Source organism: Melitaea cinxia, chromosome 25, assembly GCF_905220565.1.
Source record: "Melitaea cinxia chromosome 25, ilMelCinx1.1, whole genome shotgun sequence".
NCBI lineage: Eukaryota > Metazoa > Arthropoda > Insecta > Lepidoptera > Nymphalidae > Melitaea > Melitaea cinxia.
This window is the reverse complement of record NC_059418.1, coordinates 4,984,593-5,005,469: the sequence shown is the minus strand read 5'-3', so window position 1 is coordinate 5,005,469 and position 20,877 is coordinate 4,984,593. Positions and strand designations below refer to the sequence as shown.

The following is a 20,877-nucleotide window of genomic DNA, read 5'->3' as shown; positions in this document are numbered from 1 at the left end:
ACAAAATTTTATGAGAATCGGTCAAGCCGTTTCGGAGGAGTTTAACTACAAACACCGCGACACGAGAATTTTATATATTAGATTTATTATTAACCTCCTACAAATAATTGTGTTTGCTCGCAAACGAAAAAAAAACCGACTTCAATTACATCGACGAGTAATACAACGTAGATCGACGAAAAAATAGTCAAGTAACAACGCATTATCAAAGATTACTCAAAAAGTAGTTATCAGATCTCGATAAAATTTAAATGTGACCACATGATAAACATCGGCTTTCGATTAAATTAAAAATCATTAAAATCGGTACACCTAATAAAAAGTTATTGCGGATTTTCAAGAGTTTCCCTCGATTTCTCTAGGATCCCACCATCAGATCCTGGTTTCCTTACCATGGTACTAAGCTTGGGATATCCCCTTTCCAACAAAAAAGGAATTATCAAAATCGGTACATCCAGTAGAAAGTTATGCGGTATAATACAACGTAGGTCGACGAAAAAAGCGTCAAGTAAAAACGCATTATTGGATATAACTCGAAAAGTAGTTGTAAGATCTCATATAAATTTAAATGGGACCAATTGGCACACACCACCTTTCGATTAAAATAAAATTTGTCGAAATTGGTCTACCCGGTCAAAAGTTCTGATGTAATATACATAAAAAAAAATACAGTCGAATTGAGAACCTCCTCCTTCTTTTTTGGAAGTCGGTTAAAAACAGGAAGATTCTATGTTTGGATGAACTTTTTAACCGACTTCCAAAAAAGGAAGAGGCTCTCAATTCGATTGTTCTTTTTTTTAAATGTATGTTAAATCAGAACTTTTGACTGGGTGGCCAATTTTGATATTTTTTTTTAATCGAAAGGTAGTGTGGGTGTGCGTCATTTGGTCCCATTGAAATTTAATTGAGATCTAACAAGTACTTTTCGAGTTATATATATATGCATTGTTAGATATAGCACACACAATACATCCGAAAGTTCAGAAGTAACATACATCAAAAAAATACAATCTGATTGAGAACCTCCTCCTTTTTTTGGAAGTAGGCTAAAAATGGTTTAAATTTAAAGTGATTTTAGCGAGCTTGTATGACTATAAAATGAAAGTATGAGAGTGGTATAAAATATTGTCAAATTATAAAACGAAATACTTCATTTTTAATGTTAAAATTCCAGTGAACTTGTTTACCTCAAACTTTTGGAAAAAATATGGTGTATATTTAAAAATATTTGCTGTCTACAACTCAATTATCATATTACAGCTGAGCAGAACGCAGGTCCACTGCAAACTGCCGTAACAGGCTGGTGTAACAAAAACTATTTCCTCAAAAAAATATACCTAGGTCATTTTAGCATGCTAAGGCTAAAAATAGGTATAAATAGCTGGCAGGTTGTCTACTTACATAAGGCGTCTGATTGAGACCACAACTGGGTATATACTAAAAATTTCTTCTGCACTTGCCAATTTTTTTTTTTTGTATTGAATAAGCGCCAAACAATGATGGACTTATGTGTGAAAATGTTTTATATTTAGACTTACGTTTAATTTACACTCTTAATTAATTTAACCTTAATAAATTGTTCATTTTGGTATTTGTTTAACAAAACACCATGATTAATAACTCTCTGGTTCAAAGAAACTTTTTAATTTCGTTCAGAAATGTTCAGATTTCGTTTATGAGCAGTTGAAAAGTGTCTAACAAGGCTCGTTTGGCTGTGCATGAGGGGGTGTTGGTTCCGACACTCATGTGCGGAAGTTGGGTATGGCAGAAGAAACATGAAAGCAGAATAAATGCAGTTGAAATGAGAGCGTTAAGAAGTATGATAGGAGTTAAACAGAGTGAAATGATAAGAAATAGTGAGATAAGGAAACGTAATGGTCTGAAAAAAGATGTAGTGACGAAAATTGAGAAAGGTATGCTTCGATGGTTTGTTCATGTCGAGAGAATGAGTAAAGAATGATTGACGAAAAAACTGTATAAGGCAAATGTGGATGGAAGGGTTGGAAGGGGTAGACCTAGGCGGCCGTTCCGAGACCAAATAAGGGACGTCTTGAAAAAAGGCCAGGTCAAGAGTACCCTAAACCGAAGAGCATGTATGAAGGGAATAATGAAAGTGGACGAAGCGAAAGAAGTATGTAAGGATCGTAGCAAGTGGAAAGAAGTGGTCTCTGCCTATCCCTACGGAAAAGAGGCATGATTATATGTATGTATGTATGTAGACATAAAAATGAATAAATCAATGATTTTACCGGATTTAACACCCTAACTTGCTGAGTTGCTGTGCCGAGCCGAGTGCTGATAAAAATACGCGAAACAAAACGGTATACAACAAATAAAAGCTTATGATATATTTTCTCTTTTCACCTTCAAACTTCACTTCAACTATCAGAAATTTATTCGCCACCCAAGATTCCAAAAGGTGTCGTGTATTAGTAAAAGGATTTGGTATACATCTTACTTATAAAGCCTATCAGTATCTTATGTGCGAGATAAACTTTATCAGGGCTCTTTAACATACAATAACAATAGCTTTACCGTATGTCTGTATATGCTCTGTGTTTTTACAATTCCATATGACAATCAACGTGTTGGTTGAATCATACTACTAACGCCATCTAGTTTAATTGAAATGACCTTATAAACGTAAAACGATTATACAATGTATCGTTAACCAATGATCAGTAAACTAGAATAAAAATACATTTAATTATGCATGGCATTTGGCAGCGTTAACAATGATGTGTTTTATTGCAACGCCAATTATGTAGTTATTTCATTCATTCAATTATTTCTATAAATATAATTGTGTTTGGTCTCAATCAAAAAAAGCCCGACTTCAATTTATATCGACACGTAATACGACGTGGGTAGTCGAAAATATAATAAATTAACTATATACCTACGCATTACTCGTATTAGGCATAACTCAAACAACTCGAAACTCGTAAGTTTCCGATCAAATTTAAATTAAATATCGTGACAAGTAACAACTTTCGATTTAAAAAAATAGTCACCAAAATCAGTAAATCCTGTAAAAAGTTAGGAGATAGCACATGTAAAAATTGAAAATAAGCATAATTGAAAAATATTTCTTTTTTCCCCCCCTTATAACTTAGGGGAATGAAAAATAGATGTTGGCCGATTCTCAGACCTACCCGATATGCACACAAAATTTCATGAGAGCCGTTTCGGAGGAGTTTAACTACAAACACCGCGACACGAGAATTTTATATATTAGAATTGTAGGTGACTATATACTGATAGCTACAATTATTGATATATATCTGTTATAAGGAAAATATAGCAAAAGTAATATAGCAAAGTGAAATTAGCTAACCAATGAAGTATAACTTCTTGCGTGCGTACATAAGTACACACACAATTTTTATACAAAATCACTTCATCACAAAACCAAGAAATGTAGAAAAGTAGGATAGAATTCTAATCAGTAGAGTAATTAAATGATACAAAAAATAATAATTAAAAAAAAAAACAAAAAACCCGCCTGCGTGAAAAACAACTAATAGAAAATCAACTGAAAAAGCTGGAACAAGATAAAAATTCAATATGCACACAAAGTCAGCGAAATAAATAGAAACAATATCAAACATTTTGTGCTGTACATTTAAAATATATTACTACGGTAGTCCTTCGAAACTTTATGCAACGTCGTAGATAATATGCAGTCGGAGACATGCACAAAGAGAGAATGATTTGACTTATCCTTCAATTTCATGCCTCCGACTCACGGCCGTTGATCATCGCCTAGGAGGCGAGTTTGGCATGGAATAGGCGTGGGAAAGAGCAAAGTCCACATTTTTTAAACTTTAATATTGTATTTCTTTATTAGTATTACGGTAATAATAATCATGATATACCTTTTTAAAATCCTTGAATTATGCCCTTCAATTTGATACCCATATTGTAGTATTCGAGAAAAAAAATTTTTTTTTTCATTAACTACAATGGCTTCGCGCAGCCGCCATGTTTGATTTTTTTTAATGTCACCTATCTAAGAACACTTGGGCAGCTAAGACGAATCTAACGATACCTCAATTATGTAAATCCGTTCAGTGGTTCTGGAAATACGAGGTAGTAAAGAATATTACATACAAACATACATACATACATACAAGATACGCGCGAAAAACATAACCCTTCCTTGGCAGTCGGGTAAAAATATGTACGTCAAGAACATTTTCAACTGACTTCCAAAAGGAGGAGGTTCTCAATTCAAATGTACTTTTTTATGTGTGTTACCGCAGAACTTTTTACTGGGTGAATCGAATTAATCATTCTTTTTTCAATCTAAAGTTAGTGCTTGTCGTGTGGTCCCATTTAAGTTTAATCGAGATTTGTAAAATGTTTTTTGAGTTATCCCTAGTAGGTAATATGTATTTAATTGATTAATTTTTCATTGACATACGTTGTTATTATACCTCATGACTTTATACTGGGTGTCCTGATGTAACACGTGGTTCAATAAGTCCCGAGACTAAGTACTAAAAAAAGGTCTTTTTTATAAAATTAATTTTTATTCATCAACATAGTCTCGTCCAAGAGCGATACAGTCCCTCCAACGCTTTTCTAACTTTTCTATCCCATGTGTGTAGAACGATTTGTCTTTGGCTTCAAAATAAGCCTCCGTTGCTGCGATAACTTCACTATTTGAGTCAAATTTCTTACCCTGAAGCATTTTTTTGAGGTCTGCAAACAGCCAGTAATCGCTGGGGGTCAAGTCTGGCGAATAAGAGGGATGAGGAAGCAATTCGAAGCCCAATTCGTTAATTTTGGCCATCGTTCTCACGGACTTGTGACAAGGCGCGTTGTCCTGGTGAAAAACCACTTTCTTTTTGTTCATGTGAGGCCGTTTATCCGCAATTTCGTACTTCAATCGCTCCAATAAGCACATGTAATAGTCACTATTTATATTTTGCCCCTTTTCAAGGTAGTCGATGAAAAGTATTCCATGCGCATCCCAAAATATAGACGCCATAACCTAACCGGCCGATTTCTGAGTCTTTGGACGCTTCGGGCGGCTTTCACCAGCCGCTCTCCACTCCGCTGCCTGCCGATTGGATTCCGGAGTGAAATGGTATATCCAGGTTTCATCCATTGTTACATACCGACGTAAAAAATTCTTTTTATTATGATTCATCAGCGCCAAAATCGCTCTGAATCATTGATACGTTGTTCCTTTTGATTAGTTGTAAGCAAACGCGGCACCCACTTAGAAAAAAGCTTTTTCATGGCCAAATTTTTATATAAAATAGTGAAAACACTACCAGCTGAAATCTTCACTATCTCGGCTATCTCTCGCACTTTTACCTTCCGATCTTCCAATACGATTTTGAGGACTTGGTTAATATTTTGTTGAGTCACTGCTTCATTTGGACGACCTGAGCGTTCCCCATCATTGGTGTCCATGCGACCGCGTTTGAAGTCGGCATACCACCGACAAATGGTTGCTTTAGAGGGAGCTGATCCTGCATAACATTTTATAAGCCATTGCTGTGCTTCAACGGTATTTTTTCCCATTAAAAAACAATGTTTTATCAACACGCGAAACTCGTTTTTGTCCATTGTATCGAAATTACAACCGTAGCGTCACTTAAATGTTTCAAAATCAATAATTTTATTGTTCCATTTTTAAAAATTTGACACATATTCTTGTATTGATAGCCAGTACTTTTTAAAAATCAAAAGAGTTTTTAATATATGCGCCATTTCCAGGTTAGTCTCGGGACTTATTGAACGATCTAGTATATAATTATTTTTTTTATCGAAGACTGGCGCTTGTCATGTAGTTTCTTTTTTATTTGATCGTGATCTTATAAGAACTTTTTGAGTTATCTTTAATAATACAAACATGCTTAACTATTTTTTAGTCTACCTTGGTGGTATTCTTTGCCTAAAACCTACTCCAACCTCCTCTACCTAGTGTGACGTCACATATTTTGCAATTTTAGACCTACAGATTATTATTTATTAAATTAAAACATCAGTTTTAACATTATTTTTATTCCCTTTTGAAAATTATTTCAATAAAATCAGTAGCAATCCGACATAGGTATGAAAAATAAAATTATATCATACTAACAATCATAAACCTACTTGTATACATTATATTTTGAAATATTATATCACAATATTTTGGACCCCTTGCCACACAATGTCACACTTCTTGAACCCCTTAATCCCCCCTTGATGTGTCACGTAAATTATGGAAAACCTTTAAAAGCGCTGTAAAGCGTCAATCACAGCGTCACTGCTGTTTAGTCCTTTCACACAATTTCCCTCCCAAAAGTTTTTTCATACTGCGCACCTGTATCACTTCTTAAGGGGTAAACTCCAAAAAATAAATATTGTATTCGATTTAATACAATATTTTATAATATTTGTTGTTTGTTATCATAAACATATCTATTAATACGCATGTTTTGGTTTCATTGTACTTACATAATATGTCCTGTTATATTATTATCAACGCATTAATTGCGTCTTTTCCTTGACTCCTTCCTTTCCTCTATCAGTCTTAACAAGATTTTGTATATTTATTTTTTCTGAAAAGAATATATAAAATTTGTATCATCACTACATAGTATAAAACAAAGTCACTTTCTCTGCCCCTATGTCCCTATGTATGCTTAAATCTTTAAAACTACGCAACGGATTTTGATGCGGTTTTTTTTAATAAATAGAGTGACTGAAGAGAAAGTTTTATTTTTCAAAGCGATTTTAACCAATACAGCATTAATTCTTATCTAATTAAATACCTTAAATACATTGTTGATTTAATATAGATCTATATGGCCCTTTACAGCATATGATTTAAATGAATACTTTCGAAGATATTACAGATTTAAAAATTGCGGTGCGTAGTGTTTGCGGCTGTTCCGGCCGGCTTTTTAACCGACTTCCAAAAAAGGAGGAGGTTCTCAATTCGACTGTATTTTTTTTTATGTATGTTACATCAGAACTTTTGACCGGGTAGACCGATTTCGACAAATTTTGTTTTAATCGAAAGGTGGTGTGTGTCAATTGGTCCCATTTAAATTTATTTGCGATCTAACAACTACTTTTCGAGTTATATCTAATAATGCGTTTTTACTTGACGCTTTTTTCGTCGACCTACGTTGTATTATACCGCATAACTTTCTACTAGATGTACCGATTTTGATAATTCTTTTTTTGTTGGAAATAAGATATCCCTAGTTTGGTACCATGATAAGGAAACCAGGATCTGATGATGGGATCCCAGAGGAATCGAGGGAAACTCTCGAAAATCCGCAATAACTTTTTACTGGGTGTACCGATTTTGATAATTTTTAATTTAATCAAAAGCTGATGTTTATTATGTGGTCATATATAAATTTTATTGAGATCTGATAACCACTTTTTGAGTAATCTTTGATAACGCGTAGTTATTTTTAGCGTAGCGTAGACTATTTTTTCGTCGATCTACGTTGTATTACTCGTCGATGTAATTGAAGTCGATTTTTTTTCGTTTGCGAGCAAACACAATTATACTCTAAAGTGCGGGCTACGGGCAGTAATGAATAAATCAAAACTGCTGGATCGATTTTAATCATTTTTTCAGTGAATGACATAGGCTATAATTATATTTTATACCCGTGCGAAGCCGGAGCGGGTCGTTAGTAAATTATAATAATGAAAGTATTATTATTTTGGAATATAATATAAATAAAACAAAACTGACTTTAATTTACATCGACAAGTATGACACACGACACGATTAGGGATAACTCAAAAATTACACATCAAATTGCGCTCAAATTTAAAGGAAAGCTCTCGAAAAAAATATCAAACCAGAAAGTCATTATATTCTAAAAGTGAGTGTAAGAAACGAAAAAGTGGAACTCATTACGAGTAACTTATAATTATTTAAACTTACCGTCCATTTTCAGTACAAATGCAACAAGTTGTTTTTTTTTTACATTAAATTGTATAATATTAAGTTCTTTTCTTTATTTATTTTCCTTCTTCGTTCGTTCGAAATTGGATGTCTTCAAAATTTTATCTTTTTGAATTATATCCTAAATTTTCTTTATTTCCTTTATTTATTAAATTTACAGCAACTTCTTCTTACTTCAAGGAACTACTATAAATACAATATATTTCTTTTAGTTGTCTTCAACTTTTAAGGAAAAGGTGTAGCTTCAATAATCGCGAACACGTTCGTTTATTTCTGTGTACTAAACTTGAAATTTTTTCTCAGTACATATTCTTAGTGGGTACTTAATATAAAAAATTCAATTTCTTTATGACGTGATAACGTCTTATAAATCGATGAACATCGGCTGCACGCACGATAAAGTGTCACGTTTCGCCTGAGCCTGAGCGTGCATGAGAGGCACGATCGGCCCAAGCGTTGGCTCATGACATATTATTTTATCTCTCTTCTCGCGTGATGTCAGAGCTAGCAGTTCAAAATAATTCAGTAATAATAATTCAATTCAATTCATAAAGGTTTCTTATGATGTTATCACGTAAAACTATCGTCCGTAAACCGACTGTACAGACAGCCATTTTTTTTTATCTACCAAGAGTACTGAGCATATAACCTTCGCGATATACTGGTATGTGATAGTTATTAACAAAGTAAATCGTAATTAATATCTAAATTAAAACTAAACTTTACCTAATTGTAGTTTTTGTTATGACTAAATAAGTCTTGTCTGTTTTTATATCAACAAAAGTATTTGAATAAACTAATGTTACTACTTCTGTAATCTCCCGATCCACCTTTTAAACCAGGCTTTTTGTAAATTGGAACGATTTGCCTTTCTGGCGATGCTGGAGGTGTTGGCAAAGGCGGACTGTATATTATACGTTCAATTCTAGTTATTATATGTGGTATGTAACCACATTTTAAAATGATATCATCTTCAATACTTTCAGGACTATACGAACAATCTCTCTCAACGTATCGTGTAATACGTGGCAGTGGTATATCAAATTTGAATATGTATTCATCAGTCAGAGGAGTAGGCGGCGATAGTGGTGGGGATGGTGTAAAACCATTGGTAATAACTTCAGATTCATCGGCTGTCAAATCAGCTCTTATTTCTAATTTTTGGCTAGACTCGTTTATTGTAGATGAGTTACTTCTTTCAAGTGCATTTTCTTCATCAACAGAGGTAGTTGCCACTGAAAATGCTGCAGCTTTCTTAGATTGAATATAGTTACTTTTCCTGGATATGTCTGATGCTGCTTGAATGTCATTAATTTCCAATCTAGCATTTCTCGACTCCGCTTCCAAAGAAGTTTTGTCATACATTTGTGATTGATTGGCATCAGAAATTTGCATAATAGCAGATTCCGATTCAGCTACTACTGAATCAGATTCTATAGCTGCTGATTTCATAGTCTTTTTCGTTCTTTGAGCTGTTGACATTCTTCTCCTAGACTCAACTATTGGTTCTTCTTCGATAGACAATACACTTACATCGATCCCTGTTTCAATAGTTTGTTTTGTTGCTGCCCTTGCAACAGCAACTTCTGTGTGTAAGCTTTGTATTTCGGATGAATGAACACTAGATTCTAATGATCTAGAAATTTTCTTAGAATCAAAGTATTGCATAGTGCTATCTTTTTCAGAGATACGTTCCGTCGTTTCCATTGCAACTTCTATTGCTTCCGGATGAAGTTGAGAATCAGCTATATCTTGTAATATTAAAGTCAAGCTTGTATCAAAACTCTGTACGGTAGCTGTTTGATATTTGGACTTTAGTCTCAATGTTGCTTCTTCAAACACATCCTCCATATGTTTAAATGTTCTTAATTTTGGACCCCTAAGTCTAAATAAGTATTCTTGTATAATGGGTATTAATGTAGGCGATGGAAACGTGAAATTAGTAATATCTTCTATTTTTGATGATTGTAATATTTCTAGTAATTCTTCCTCCACTTTTTTCTCAAGTTGAACGTCTGAAATAAGAGCTGTATAGCTGAAATTTTCGTCCATAGATTTAAATTCCTGAACATGTTTTTTCAAAAGTTTTATTGACTCAAAAATACTAGAATCTACTTCTGTTGTTTTCTTTTCATTAACTTCGTATTCTGCGAATACCTCAACTGGTGGACTTTTTTGTTTGGTCAATGTAACTTCCGCAAATACTTCGTTGACCTCTTCGTCCTTCGGTAGCTCTACAGTATAGTTCAACTCAATATCTTCAGTTTTTACATCTTGTATTTTTCTTATCGGTATTTCCCTTATTTTTACTCTAGACTTCAAGTCAAAAGTTCTAAATGCTTCTTCTTTAGCTGCAGTTACAGCTGTAGTTTCTGCGATCGTTGCTGCAGATGATTCCACAAACGTGACATTAGCTGATTGGGAACACAATTTTAGTTTTTCACTTAAATCGTTTGTTTCTTCAATGGACGTTATAATTGTGTGAGATATTGGCGTCACTGATTCCAGCGCTACTTTGACATCCTTTTCAATCGATTTTAAAGCCTTTTCTAGTATAATTTGAGTACCTACTTCAGTAGCGGATTCTATAGAAGAGGTCGTTACAGTTTCAGCAACTGCTAAAGGACAACTTACTATTGATGTTTGTACTTCTTTTTTAATTATTTCCGGTAAATCTAAGTTTTCGTTTGCAATTTCTTCGCACGTTATTATTTCTGTTTCTGCAGCTTTAAATTCTTCAATATTAATACGCGCTTCTTGAGTTTTTACTGTTGCAACATTGAATTCTTGATCCTTAGGCTCTTCCGGTATTAATAATAATGTTTCGGCGATGTTTAATTTGTTTTCTTGTATTTTGAGTTGCGGCTGTTGTTCAATAATCTTTGGCATTGGTAAAATATCTTTTATCGTATCTCCAAGAGACACACTTGTTGTTTCTACTGAGTGTAATTTGTTAAAATTCACTCTTATTTCTTCTTCTGATGTTTTATCGATTACAAGATTTCCTTCTTTCAAACCTTCTGGTATTATTGTTAGTACTTCAGCTAGAATATGATGAGGACTTTCTAATTCGGTCTGTGCTGCCTTAATATCAATTTTAGGAACTTGTAACTCGTCGTGTTGGTCCTCTAAAAACACAACAGTTGTAGTAAAAGACTTTAAAACATCTAAACCTATATTAGGTTTTTCTAGTGAAATTTCATTAACTTCAATTTCTCCTTCTTTGGGTCCTATGGATAGTGTATCGAGAAGTTCAGCAACAGTTAATGAGGGTGATTCAATTGAAGATTTCGTTTGTTTTGCTGCTTCACTAGGAATTTCCAAATATTCATCTTTTGGTCCTGCTGGTTCGATAGCAATAGTCTCAGGGACCATAAGAACACTTGTTTCTATTAAACTCTGAGGTAACTTTTCAACTACTTCAGCCATTATAAGATTTTCCTGTGAAGGTTCCTCTACTAATATTGTAGTTGTCACTGGTGAAGCTAAAAATTTTTGTTCTATATGCGTTTGACTTTGTCTATGTTCGGTTTCAGCTATTTTTATTTCTTCATTTATTGGTTCTTCGAACAAAACTTGTAGAACTTCAGTTGCCATACTTTTACTTATATCTATTGCTGCTGATTGTCTTCGAATTTCAGTATTATTTAAAAACTCACTTCCGATTTCTGGTGAAATGGCTATAGTTTCTGCCACAGCCAGTGACGCTTTCTCTACAAGAGCATTTGATGTCTTAGTTGTAGCTTTTTGTACATCAAGCACACCTAAATTAGCTTCATCAACGGCAACTTCAGAAACGATGGCGACTGATTTAGTAGATATGTCTATGGTGGGAGAAGGTTTAATTAGCTTTGGTTCAGGAATCACAATTTCATTTACGTGGTCCTCGTTTATTATTACTTCAGATATTTCAGCGAGTGACTTAACTGGAGGCTCGATTACAGTTTGAGGTTCTTCTTTTTTAACCTTTTCTTCTTCAATAATCTCACTATTATCTTCATCTATAGATATTTCTGTTATTTCAACTGCTGGTTTCTCAGGTTTTTCGATTGACATATATGACTTTTGGGTTACATATACTTGAGCCTGGAAAAACATTTGATCCTGTTCTGTGAATATCTCTGTTTTTTCAGCTATTGTATTTACAGGCGTTTGTATCTCTGCACGAGCACCTTTACTGGCATATATATCAACCTCTGTTTTTAGTAGTGGTTCAATAACTTGCGTGATATTTTGTACTGCAATTTTCTTTGCTACATGTTCCAAATCTGTAGTACTTCTTATATAATTTACTTTGGTATTTTCCATTTCTTGAACAGTTGCATACTCTTCAACAGGTACCATGACAGTACTTGCAAGAGATAACTTACGAGTATCACCAAAATCAACATAGATATCAATTTTATTAGTGCTGTCTGTTACGTCGCTCTGCTTATTTATTTCACACTTTTCTATTACATTTTTAGTCTCCGACAATCGGCGCATATAATCTCTAAAAATGGCATCTTTATAAGTATATACGTGAGCTTCTACTATAGCAATATATATAATATTGCCATTTGCGTCTCTAACGTAAGTTCGCACTTCATTACAAGGACTAGATTCTTTTTTGTTAGATCTATATTCAGAATAACGTTTTTCTGATCTAATTTCACGAACTTCCATTGACTGTGTTTTAGTTGTTTCATAAGTATGAAATTTACTTTGCTTTTCGTCAAACTTTGTTTTATATTCGTAAGAAGAATCTTTACAATCTTCATCAATTTTATTTTCACTGCAAGGCCTAGTACTCTCGCTGCTTCTTTGATATTTTTCACAATAATTCTCATTTTTATTGAATTCTTCCTTATCGAAATCCATCTTCTCAAAATCTGTTTCACTATACTCAGTCTCATCAAACTCTTTTTGGCAAAGCTCTTCCTCTTTTCCTGACATTCTTTGGAGCTCTAATATCACGACATTCATTTTATCTGTTAAATCAACGGGTTTCATTCCCTCGATTTGAGCTATTTTTGCCCCAGATAGTTTTTTCTTTACAATAAGTTCTCCTTCTTTTAAAAGAGATGAATGTTCTACTTCTCGCCTTTGTTTAAAATGTTTTTCTTCTTTAAAATAATATTCCGGTTTTATTTGAATAAATTTAGATAAAAGTATCATAAATTTGGTGAATTGTGAGAGAAATGATTTCAGCAATACTTTGCTGAATAAAGAGCAACTTGCACGATGTATGTTAAGTATTGTTTGAGCTCCTGTTTTGTAAGCTTTCTGTTGTGAAACTTTTTTTGCTTGCTTAGTTTTTGAAAACACATGTTCACTTCCTTTAACATTCGATTTTTCATATTTATAGTCACTTTTTTCTATAACATCATTCATTATATTATATTTCCTGAAGACTTCTGATCTATCGCGAACAGTTCCTGGCTGAATTACTTGTTCAATGTCCTGTTGAACTAATAATTTCCTTTTTTCGGGTGTTAATCTACCATTTGTTTCTAAACAATTCGTTACATCGTTTTCCGTTTTATTACAAAAACTCTCTTCTTCTTTATATTCATCTACATTAAAAGTAACTTTTTTCGTTTGTGCCTTATCACGTACAGAACTATGTATAGTTTCCTGCTTGTGTTCGTCTTTGAAATAATTAGATTTTCTTTCATTTTCTTGAAACTTTGACTCATTCAATGGCCTAAAATTCTCAAACGGTGATTCTTTATGTATTTCATACTCAGCTCGTGTGATTTCATTTTTAATTTGCGTTTTAGTTTTTTGTTTCGTTTGAGCTGAAAGAGCTTTATTGATGCTCTTTTCAACAATTTTGACGGCTGTTTCTTTGGTAAAATTTTCTATATTTTCATCCATATACATAAAATCTTTTTTGATCATTTCATTTGGTTTTCGTATTTCTTCTGCGTTAAAATCTCTATTAATAACATCTTGTTTTACATCTTTCAATCCTTGATTTGTTTTATTGTCGTCATTCTTCATTTGTTTAAGGACTTTCGTAAGATCAATATTTAAAAATTTTTCATATAGTCTGCGTAATTTCGACATTTTTTTACCTTCTGGATCATATTCATCAGAAATAGGTAATTTAAATCTCGCTTGTGGGGGAAGATCTTCTGTTTCGATTTGGGTAAAGGTATCTTTTAAATTCATCCTGATTTGATCTTGGAAAGCTGTATCAAGAGTTTCTTTCGCTTGTGTTTTGAAAACGTTTTCGTTATTTGTTCCATTTCTTTGTTCATAGTTTTGCTTTTCACTGTAACTTAAATTTTGTGTTTGTTCAGAATTATTAGATGCTTGCCATTCTTCTTGTGTTACTGGTACGTAAACCAGTTCAGTGTCATCTAGTACTGGGTCGTAGAGGCCACTGAAATGTACAATAATAATAATAATTAGTAAATTATCTAACAAGATTATAAAACTACATTGTATTGTTTCATATTACAAAAGTCTATATAAATAATGAATACTTTATTATACACTGAAATTGACGCATAACCTTGAAAGGTTTTTTTTTTGGATTCTTTAAGAACCATCTATAAAGTAGAAGACATCACAAACGAATTGGCTAAAATTGTTTCAGTCGTTCTAGATTTTAAAACTATAACTCTTAACGATTTATTTCTAAATTGTTTTGTATTAATTTCCTACAAATAAATTAAAAGTATTTATTTAAAAGAACATTGAAGCGATTATAAATCTTTTACAGTCAAAACGTATCATTCAGTACAAGATTATAATTATAAATGACAAACTTGTGTGCGGTTAGCAATTATAAATTTCACATAGTACGGAGGACTGGATACAGGCTGTACCTTGTAGGTATCTACCAAAAATAAATATTTTTACATATACAAATATCTATCTCGAGGCACCACTACACCAGAGTGGAGAGTGGACTGGGTTTATAATATAATGTCTAGTATTTGAAAGGGTAACCTTATGTCATATAATTAATTTTTTTCTCCTGATTAATCGTATGAATTCGTAACTAGCTGACATGGCGAACTTTGTGCCCTGGTTTATCAATCTTACCAACAGAACCGGATAAAAGAGGCCAAGTTGCAGTGATATAAACCATCATTAATATAGTCTAGATTTAGCATACTTACGTGAATTTGAATCTTGTATCGTAATGAATAAAGTTAAATTTACCAATAGCAATCACGAAATGAACGATGCTCAAAGCGCAACAAGTGGAGAATCTCTTCAATGTTCATAGTTACCTGGTACTTATGTTTTGGGTTAAACGTGACTTCAGGGCTTGAATTGTTCATGTTAAGTAGTTATATTTATTGGTGTACGTGTTGGTGTATGTGTTGTACACGAAGTAGTATCATACTATTTGATATGTGTTTAAAATAATTTGAACAAGCTGTTAAATCATGGTTATTATTATAAACACCTGATCGTTACTTATAGGAGGAGAAAAATATATATATACGGTCGAATTGAGTAGCCTCCTCCTTTTTTTAACCGACTTCCAAAAAAGGAGGAGGTTCTCAATTCGACTGTATTTTTTTATTTTTTTATTTTTATGTATGTTACATCAGAACTTTTGACCGGGTAGACCGATTTCGACAAATTTTGTTTTAATCGAAAGGTTGTGTGTGCCAATTGGTCCCATTTAAATTTATTTGAGATCTAACAACTACTTTTCGAGTTATATCTAATAATGCGTTTTTACTTGATGCTTTTTTTTATATTGTTTCTATTTATTTCGCTGACTTTGTGTGCATATTGAATTTTTTTCTTGTTCCAGCTTTTTCAGTTGATTTTCTATTAGTTGTTCTTCACGCAGGCGGCTTTTTTGTTTTTTTTTTTTTAATTATTATTTTATTTGTGTATTTTTAGTCAGACAAATTACGTAATCGGTTCAATTCATTAAAACAGTTTACATCATGTGGTTGATTAAGTAATTTTTTAGGGTCAAGAGAACTGATAGCAAGCCCGGAGAAAGATCTCACTCTGCTCAAAGCAACGTAAGCCTGACCCTTAGCAAATAGGTGACTGCTTAAGTCAACAACTATTAGTTTTAATATAGTGAAATTATTATTAAAATTATTTGTTTGTATTTGGTATTATGTATTTGTTATTGATTTTATTAATGTAATTGTAAATTGGTGTGACATTTATTAATTTTTTTTTTGTAATTTTAATTGTACGTTTTTTTTTTACCATTGTATTTTATTAGAAAGGCTACACTCCGAAGTTGATCGTCGCCTAGGAGGCGAGTTTGGCATGGCATAGGCGTGGGAAAGAGCAAAGTCCACATTTTTTAAACTTTAATATTGTATGTATTTCTTTATTAATATTACGGTAATAATAATCATGACATACCTTTTTAAAATCCTTGTATTATACCCTCATTCAATTTGATACCCATATTGTAGTATTCGAGAAAAAAATTTTTTTTCATTAACTACAATGGCTTCGCGCAGCCGCCATGTTTGATTTTTTTTAATGTCACCTATCTAAGAACACTTGGGCAGCTAAGACGAACCTAACGATACCTCAATTATGTAAATCCGTTCAGTGGTTCTGGAAATATGAGGTAGTAAAGAATATTACATACATACATACATACAAGATACGCGCGAAAAACATAACCCTTCCTTGGCAGTCGGGTAATAAGAATTTTATTTCGAAAATCAGTGAAAGTGTATTTTAGGGTAGTTAGGGTGTTGTTAATAATTTAAACAACAATTTTAAATACGTAGTTTTTTAATAAACGTTCAATTTGTTTGTCACCTACTCTAATATAGGCTCTGAATCAGCGGGTCAACGGGCAATCGTGGTGAAATGCTGTGTGGCTACGGATGCTGTGTGGTTACGGTATTAAAGAATATAGCCACTTCCTCTCTTCCCGTGGGTGTCGTAAGAGGTGACTAAGGAATATCACAGTCCCACTACCACCTTGGCACTTAAAAAGCCTACCGATGGTTACCGGACATCCTGTATATACACCAGTTAACAGAAATATGTGGTGGTACTGGAAGTGTCATTGTTAAGGAGTTATTTTATGTTTCATTATATAACAAAAAATTAATATACGTATTTTTTTTTAAAGTGAAAACGTATTACCTAATTGATTTGCTGTATTATAAATTTGAGTAATTTTTTATTATAATTAAAAAAATATTTTATTATTATTATCCTTTTTTCCTTGCCAAATTTCATAACCCGTAGTTTAGTTTTTATTTAATGACATTTATGTAGTTTAATTTTTAATTAGATAGGTATGTTTATGAAATTGAAATAATTAGAGCTTAGTTTATAAATAATTATGATTATGTTATTCGATTTTTTATATAGTTTTTGAGTAGTTTCTTAAAACTAAAAAGCGATTTAGCTTCCCTAACGTCATTTGGAAGTTTATTGTACAGTTGGGTACCTTCGAACATTACACATCTCTTCCCATAGTTAGTGCGTGGTCTATAAAGTATCATATCATTGGCAGATCTTAATTTCATTTTTTGTATTTCTTGTTTTTTTTTTTTTGTAAAAGTTATTTTAGATTGTAAGTCCTTGTTTAATATTTTACATATTAATAAGCAATTATAATAAACATAAGTTTGATGAACATATTAAATTATTTGGTTGGATGTGAAGAAATTATCTATAATATAAAAATGAGTCGCTGAATGTGTTGCTAAGCGCAAAACTCGAGAACGGTTGGACCGATTTCGCTAATTCTTTTCTTAAAATATTCCTTGAAGTACGAGGATGGTTCGTACGGAGAGAAAAATTCTAAAAAAAAAAATTTAAATTTCCTGAAAAAGTCTAAAAACAACACTTTTCTATACTCCCATACAAAAGATTTGTGATAATACTTAAAAGTCAATTTGAACTTTAATACCATACGATAAAGTTTGTGTTAGGAGATACGAAGTTCGCCGGGTCAGCTAGTATTTAAATAAAATTTTTATTAATTTATTTTGTGCTACTTGTAAAAGTTCTAAGTTTGTTTTTGCCGCTGAGCTACAGATTTCAACCGAATAATCTATGTGTGGTTTAATAAGAAAATTATATATAATATAACGTACATCATGTGGCAAACATCGGACGATGCTTTTTATAGCTTCCATTAAAGAAGTTAATTTGGATTTAATTTTATGGATATATGGTTTCCATGTCAATTTACTATCCAATATTAATCCTAAATATTTTTCTTGGTCAACTTTTGTTATTTCTTGATTATTTATTGTTAAAGACACCTTTTGAGATATATATTTTTTTATTTTCTGGAACAAATACGATATATTTAGTTTTTAAGGTGTTTACTGTAAGCAAGTTAGATTGGAACCAAATATTCAAGATATCCGAATCGTTCTGAGCATCCTTTACACTAGTTTCTAAGCTATTTCCATAGTAAAATAAGCTAGTATCATCTGCATATAACGAGATATCACCTCGGAGATTTAAAGTATGGATATTGTTTATATATATAAGAAAGGAGCAAAAGGTCCAAAATCGAACCCTGGGGAACACCGCAAGTAATCACTCGTGGATCACTCTGTGTCTCCCCCTAGGATTTTATCATTTTAAGCACTGATCCCGTGATGCCAATAGATTGTATTTTTTTCAAAAGAATTTCGTGGTTCACAGTATCAAACGCCTTTTTCAGGCCAATAAATATACCCAATGCTACCTGCTTCCTATCGATATGTAGTTTAATTTTTGTTACAACCTCTATAGTTGTTGATGACGTGTTACGTCTTGGTCGAAACCCATACTGTTTATCATAAAAGAAATTTTGTGAATTTAGAAAAGCCTCTAGCCGCATATATATTATTCTTTCGAAAACTTCAATTTCAAATTCAAAAATCATGGTAAATTTTATCTAATAAAAAAAAATAAAAATCATATTTTGTTTGCACGCAATAAAAAAAACAACTTCAATTTAAATCGACGAGTAAATACAACGTATATACGCTTACGCTACTCGCTTCAGCCTGTAATATCCGAATGCTGGGCATACGCCTCTTCTCCCATGTAGAAGAAGGATCAGAGCTTAATCCACCACGCTGCTCCAATGTGGCGGAAATGTGCTCCAATGTAATGATAATACAATTTATATATTAGATAGTGATAGTCAATTAAATATACAATATTAATTATTTATTAGTATTAAGCATCATTTTAGAAGTACTCGTCAAATCTCGATAAAATTTAAATGAGTGGTTTCATGACAAGCATCAGCTTTCGAAGAAAATAAAACGAATCACTAAAATCGGTATACCCAGAACAAAGTTGTGAGGTAACACAGATAAAAAAATACAGTCGAATTGGGAACCGCTTCCGTTTTTATAGTTTATTAAAATATTTTTAATTAATAAAATTAAATAGATTTTCTAATACCTTCTACGAGTATATATTAATATGTGAAGCAAAAGCTTTGTACCCCTTTTTACGAAAATTGCGCGGACGGCGGACTGTGAAATTTCGTACACCTATAGTTTGTAAAGAGAAGGAGTGCAGAATGCTAATATTTTTTTAAACTTATGCATAAAAACACATTTGATCAATAAAAAAATCATTACACACACTACAATGTGTTTGACACAACACGGATATTTTTGATAATTGTCAAAGTCTGTAGTCGAATTGAAATCTTTAAAAAAAGTTCTTTATTCTCATAATTTTTTGGTTGTTTAATTTATATTTTTACTAGCTGTGCCCGCGACTTCGTCTTAAATTATAGCATATACATTAAATCAATAAAAAGACATTACACGCACTACCACATACTTGACACAACACGCATATATACACTTTTATTTATCATTATAGAAGTATAGTCTTTGACAACAGAACCTTAATAATGTTCAAACTTATAATTTAAATTAATTATTGTCGAATTTCGACCACTGGGCGACCACTAGTTCTAATAATAATAATCAGAAGTAAAACGATTTTAACATTTATAAAAGATTGATTACATTATATTCAAATGAAGGCTATCATTAATTAGTATTATTTAAATTTGTAAATAATTTATAAGCCTTGCAAAAAAGCTTAATAACAGAAACAGTTGGAACTATTTTAATAAAAATTAAAGTTTTTCTTTCATATTTTAAAAATGAACGTAACGAAAACACAGCGCCGTTTTAAAAACATTTAGTTTAAAGCAGTAATTAAAGTAAGTACTTAATCAGTTAAGCACAATAAACACATCCACAAAACTTTTTTGTTAGAAAAACACAGTTGAGATCAATTTAAAAACACATAAAGCACATCCATAAAAAACGATCCTTACTGATTTTTGTAAAGAAGGTAAAAACGCATGTTGAAATGACCAAAAAAAAATCTATATACTGTTTGATGTAGCGCCAATACCTGAATGAAAACGATCTTACTACAGCGTAATCATCAGGTGCTTAGGTTCGGTGCCAACACGATTGAAAGGTGACATTCCACTGTCAATACAATGCGATACGCTTTAAAATAGAGTTTTGATTTAGTTTACTCGCCAACAAAAAAAAAAACGATTAATCTGCATTAAGATATAATAGAAAAAAATCAATCAAATACGTTTCAAGCAATCGTCAGACCCCGATCACGTTTTTAAAAATAGGACGACATGACAAGCACCATTTTCAATTAAAAAAAAAACTCATTAAAAGTCTATATCTTTATTGATCACGACAATGCTGTGTGGTTACGGCACTAAATAATATAGCCACACCCTCTCTTCCCGTGGATGTCGTAAGAGGCGACTAAGGGATAACACAGTTCCACTACCACCATGGAACTTATAAAGGCGACCGACGGCGGGATAAACATCCAGCTGTTGGCTTTTAATACACAGGCCGAAGACGGGCAGCAGCGTCTTCGGTGCGACAAAGCCAGCCCTGCGGTCACCAACCCGCCTGCCCAGCGTGGTGACTATGGGCAAAACACATGAGTTCACGCCATTTTTGGCGTGAACTTGTGGA

The 20,877-nt window shown here is 32.7% G+C and overlaps 1 protein-coding gene across 1 annotated transcript; it reads right to left on the bottom strand.

Annotated features, from left to right (window-relative positions):
• Positions 1 to 8,506: 8,506 nt before the first annotated feature.
• Positions 8,507 to 20,325, bottom strand: LOC123666260. Its single transcript, XM_045600430.1, has 2 exons — positions 20,199 to 20,325; positions 8,507 to 14,306 (listed from the first exon to the last, which is right to left on the bottom strand). Exons 1-2 carry the CDS (start codon positions 20,225 to 20,227, stop codon positions 8,711 to 8,713), a joined length of 5,625 nt encoding a protein of 1,874 aa, XP_045456386.1. The 5' UTR covers positions 20,228 to 20,325; the 3' UTR covers positions 8,507 to 8,710.
• Between the last annotated feature and the right edge of the window lie 552 nt (positions 20,326 to 20,877).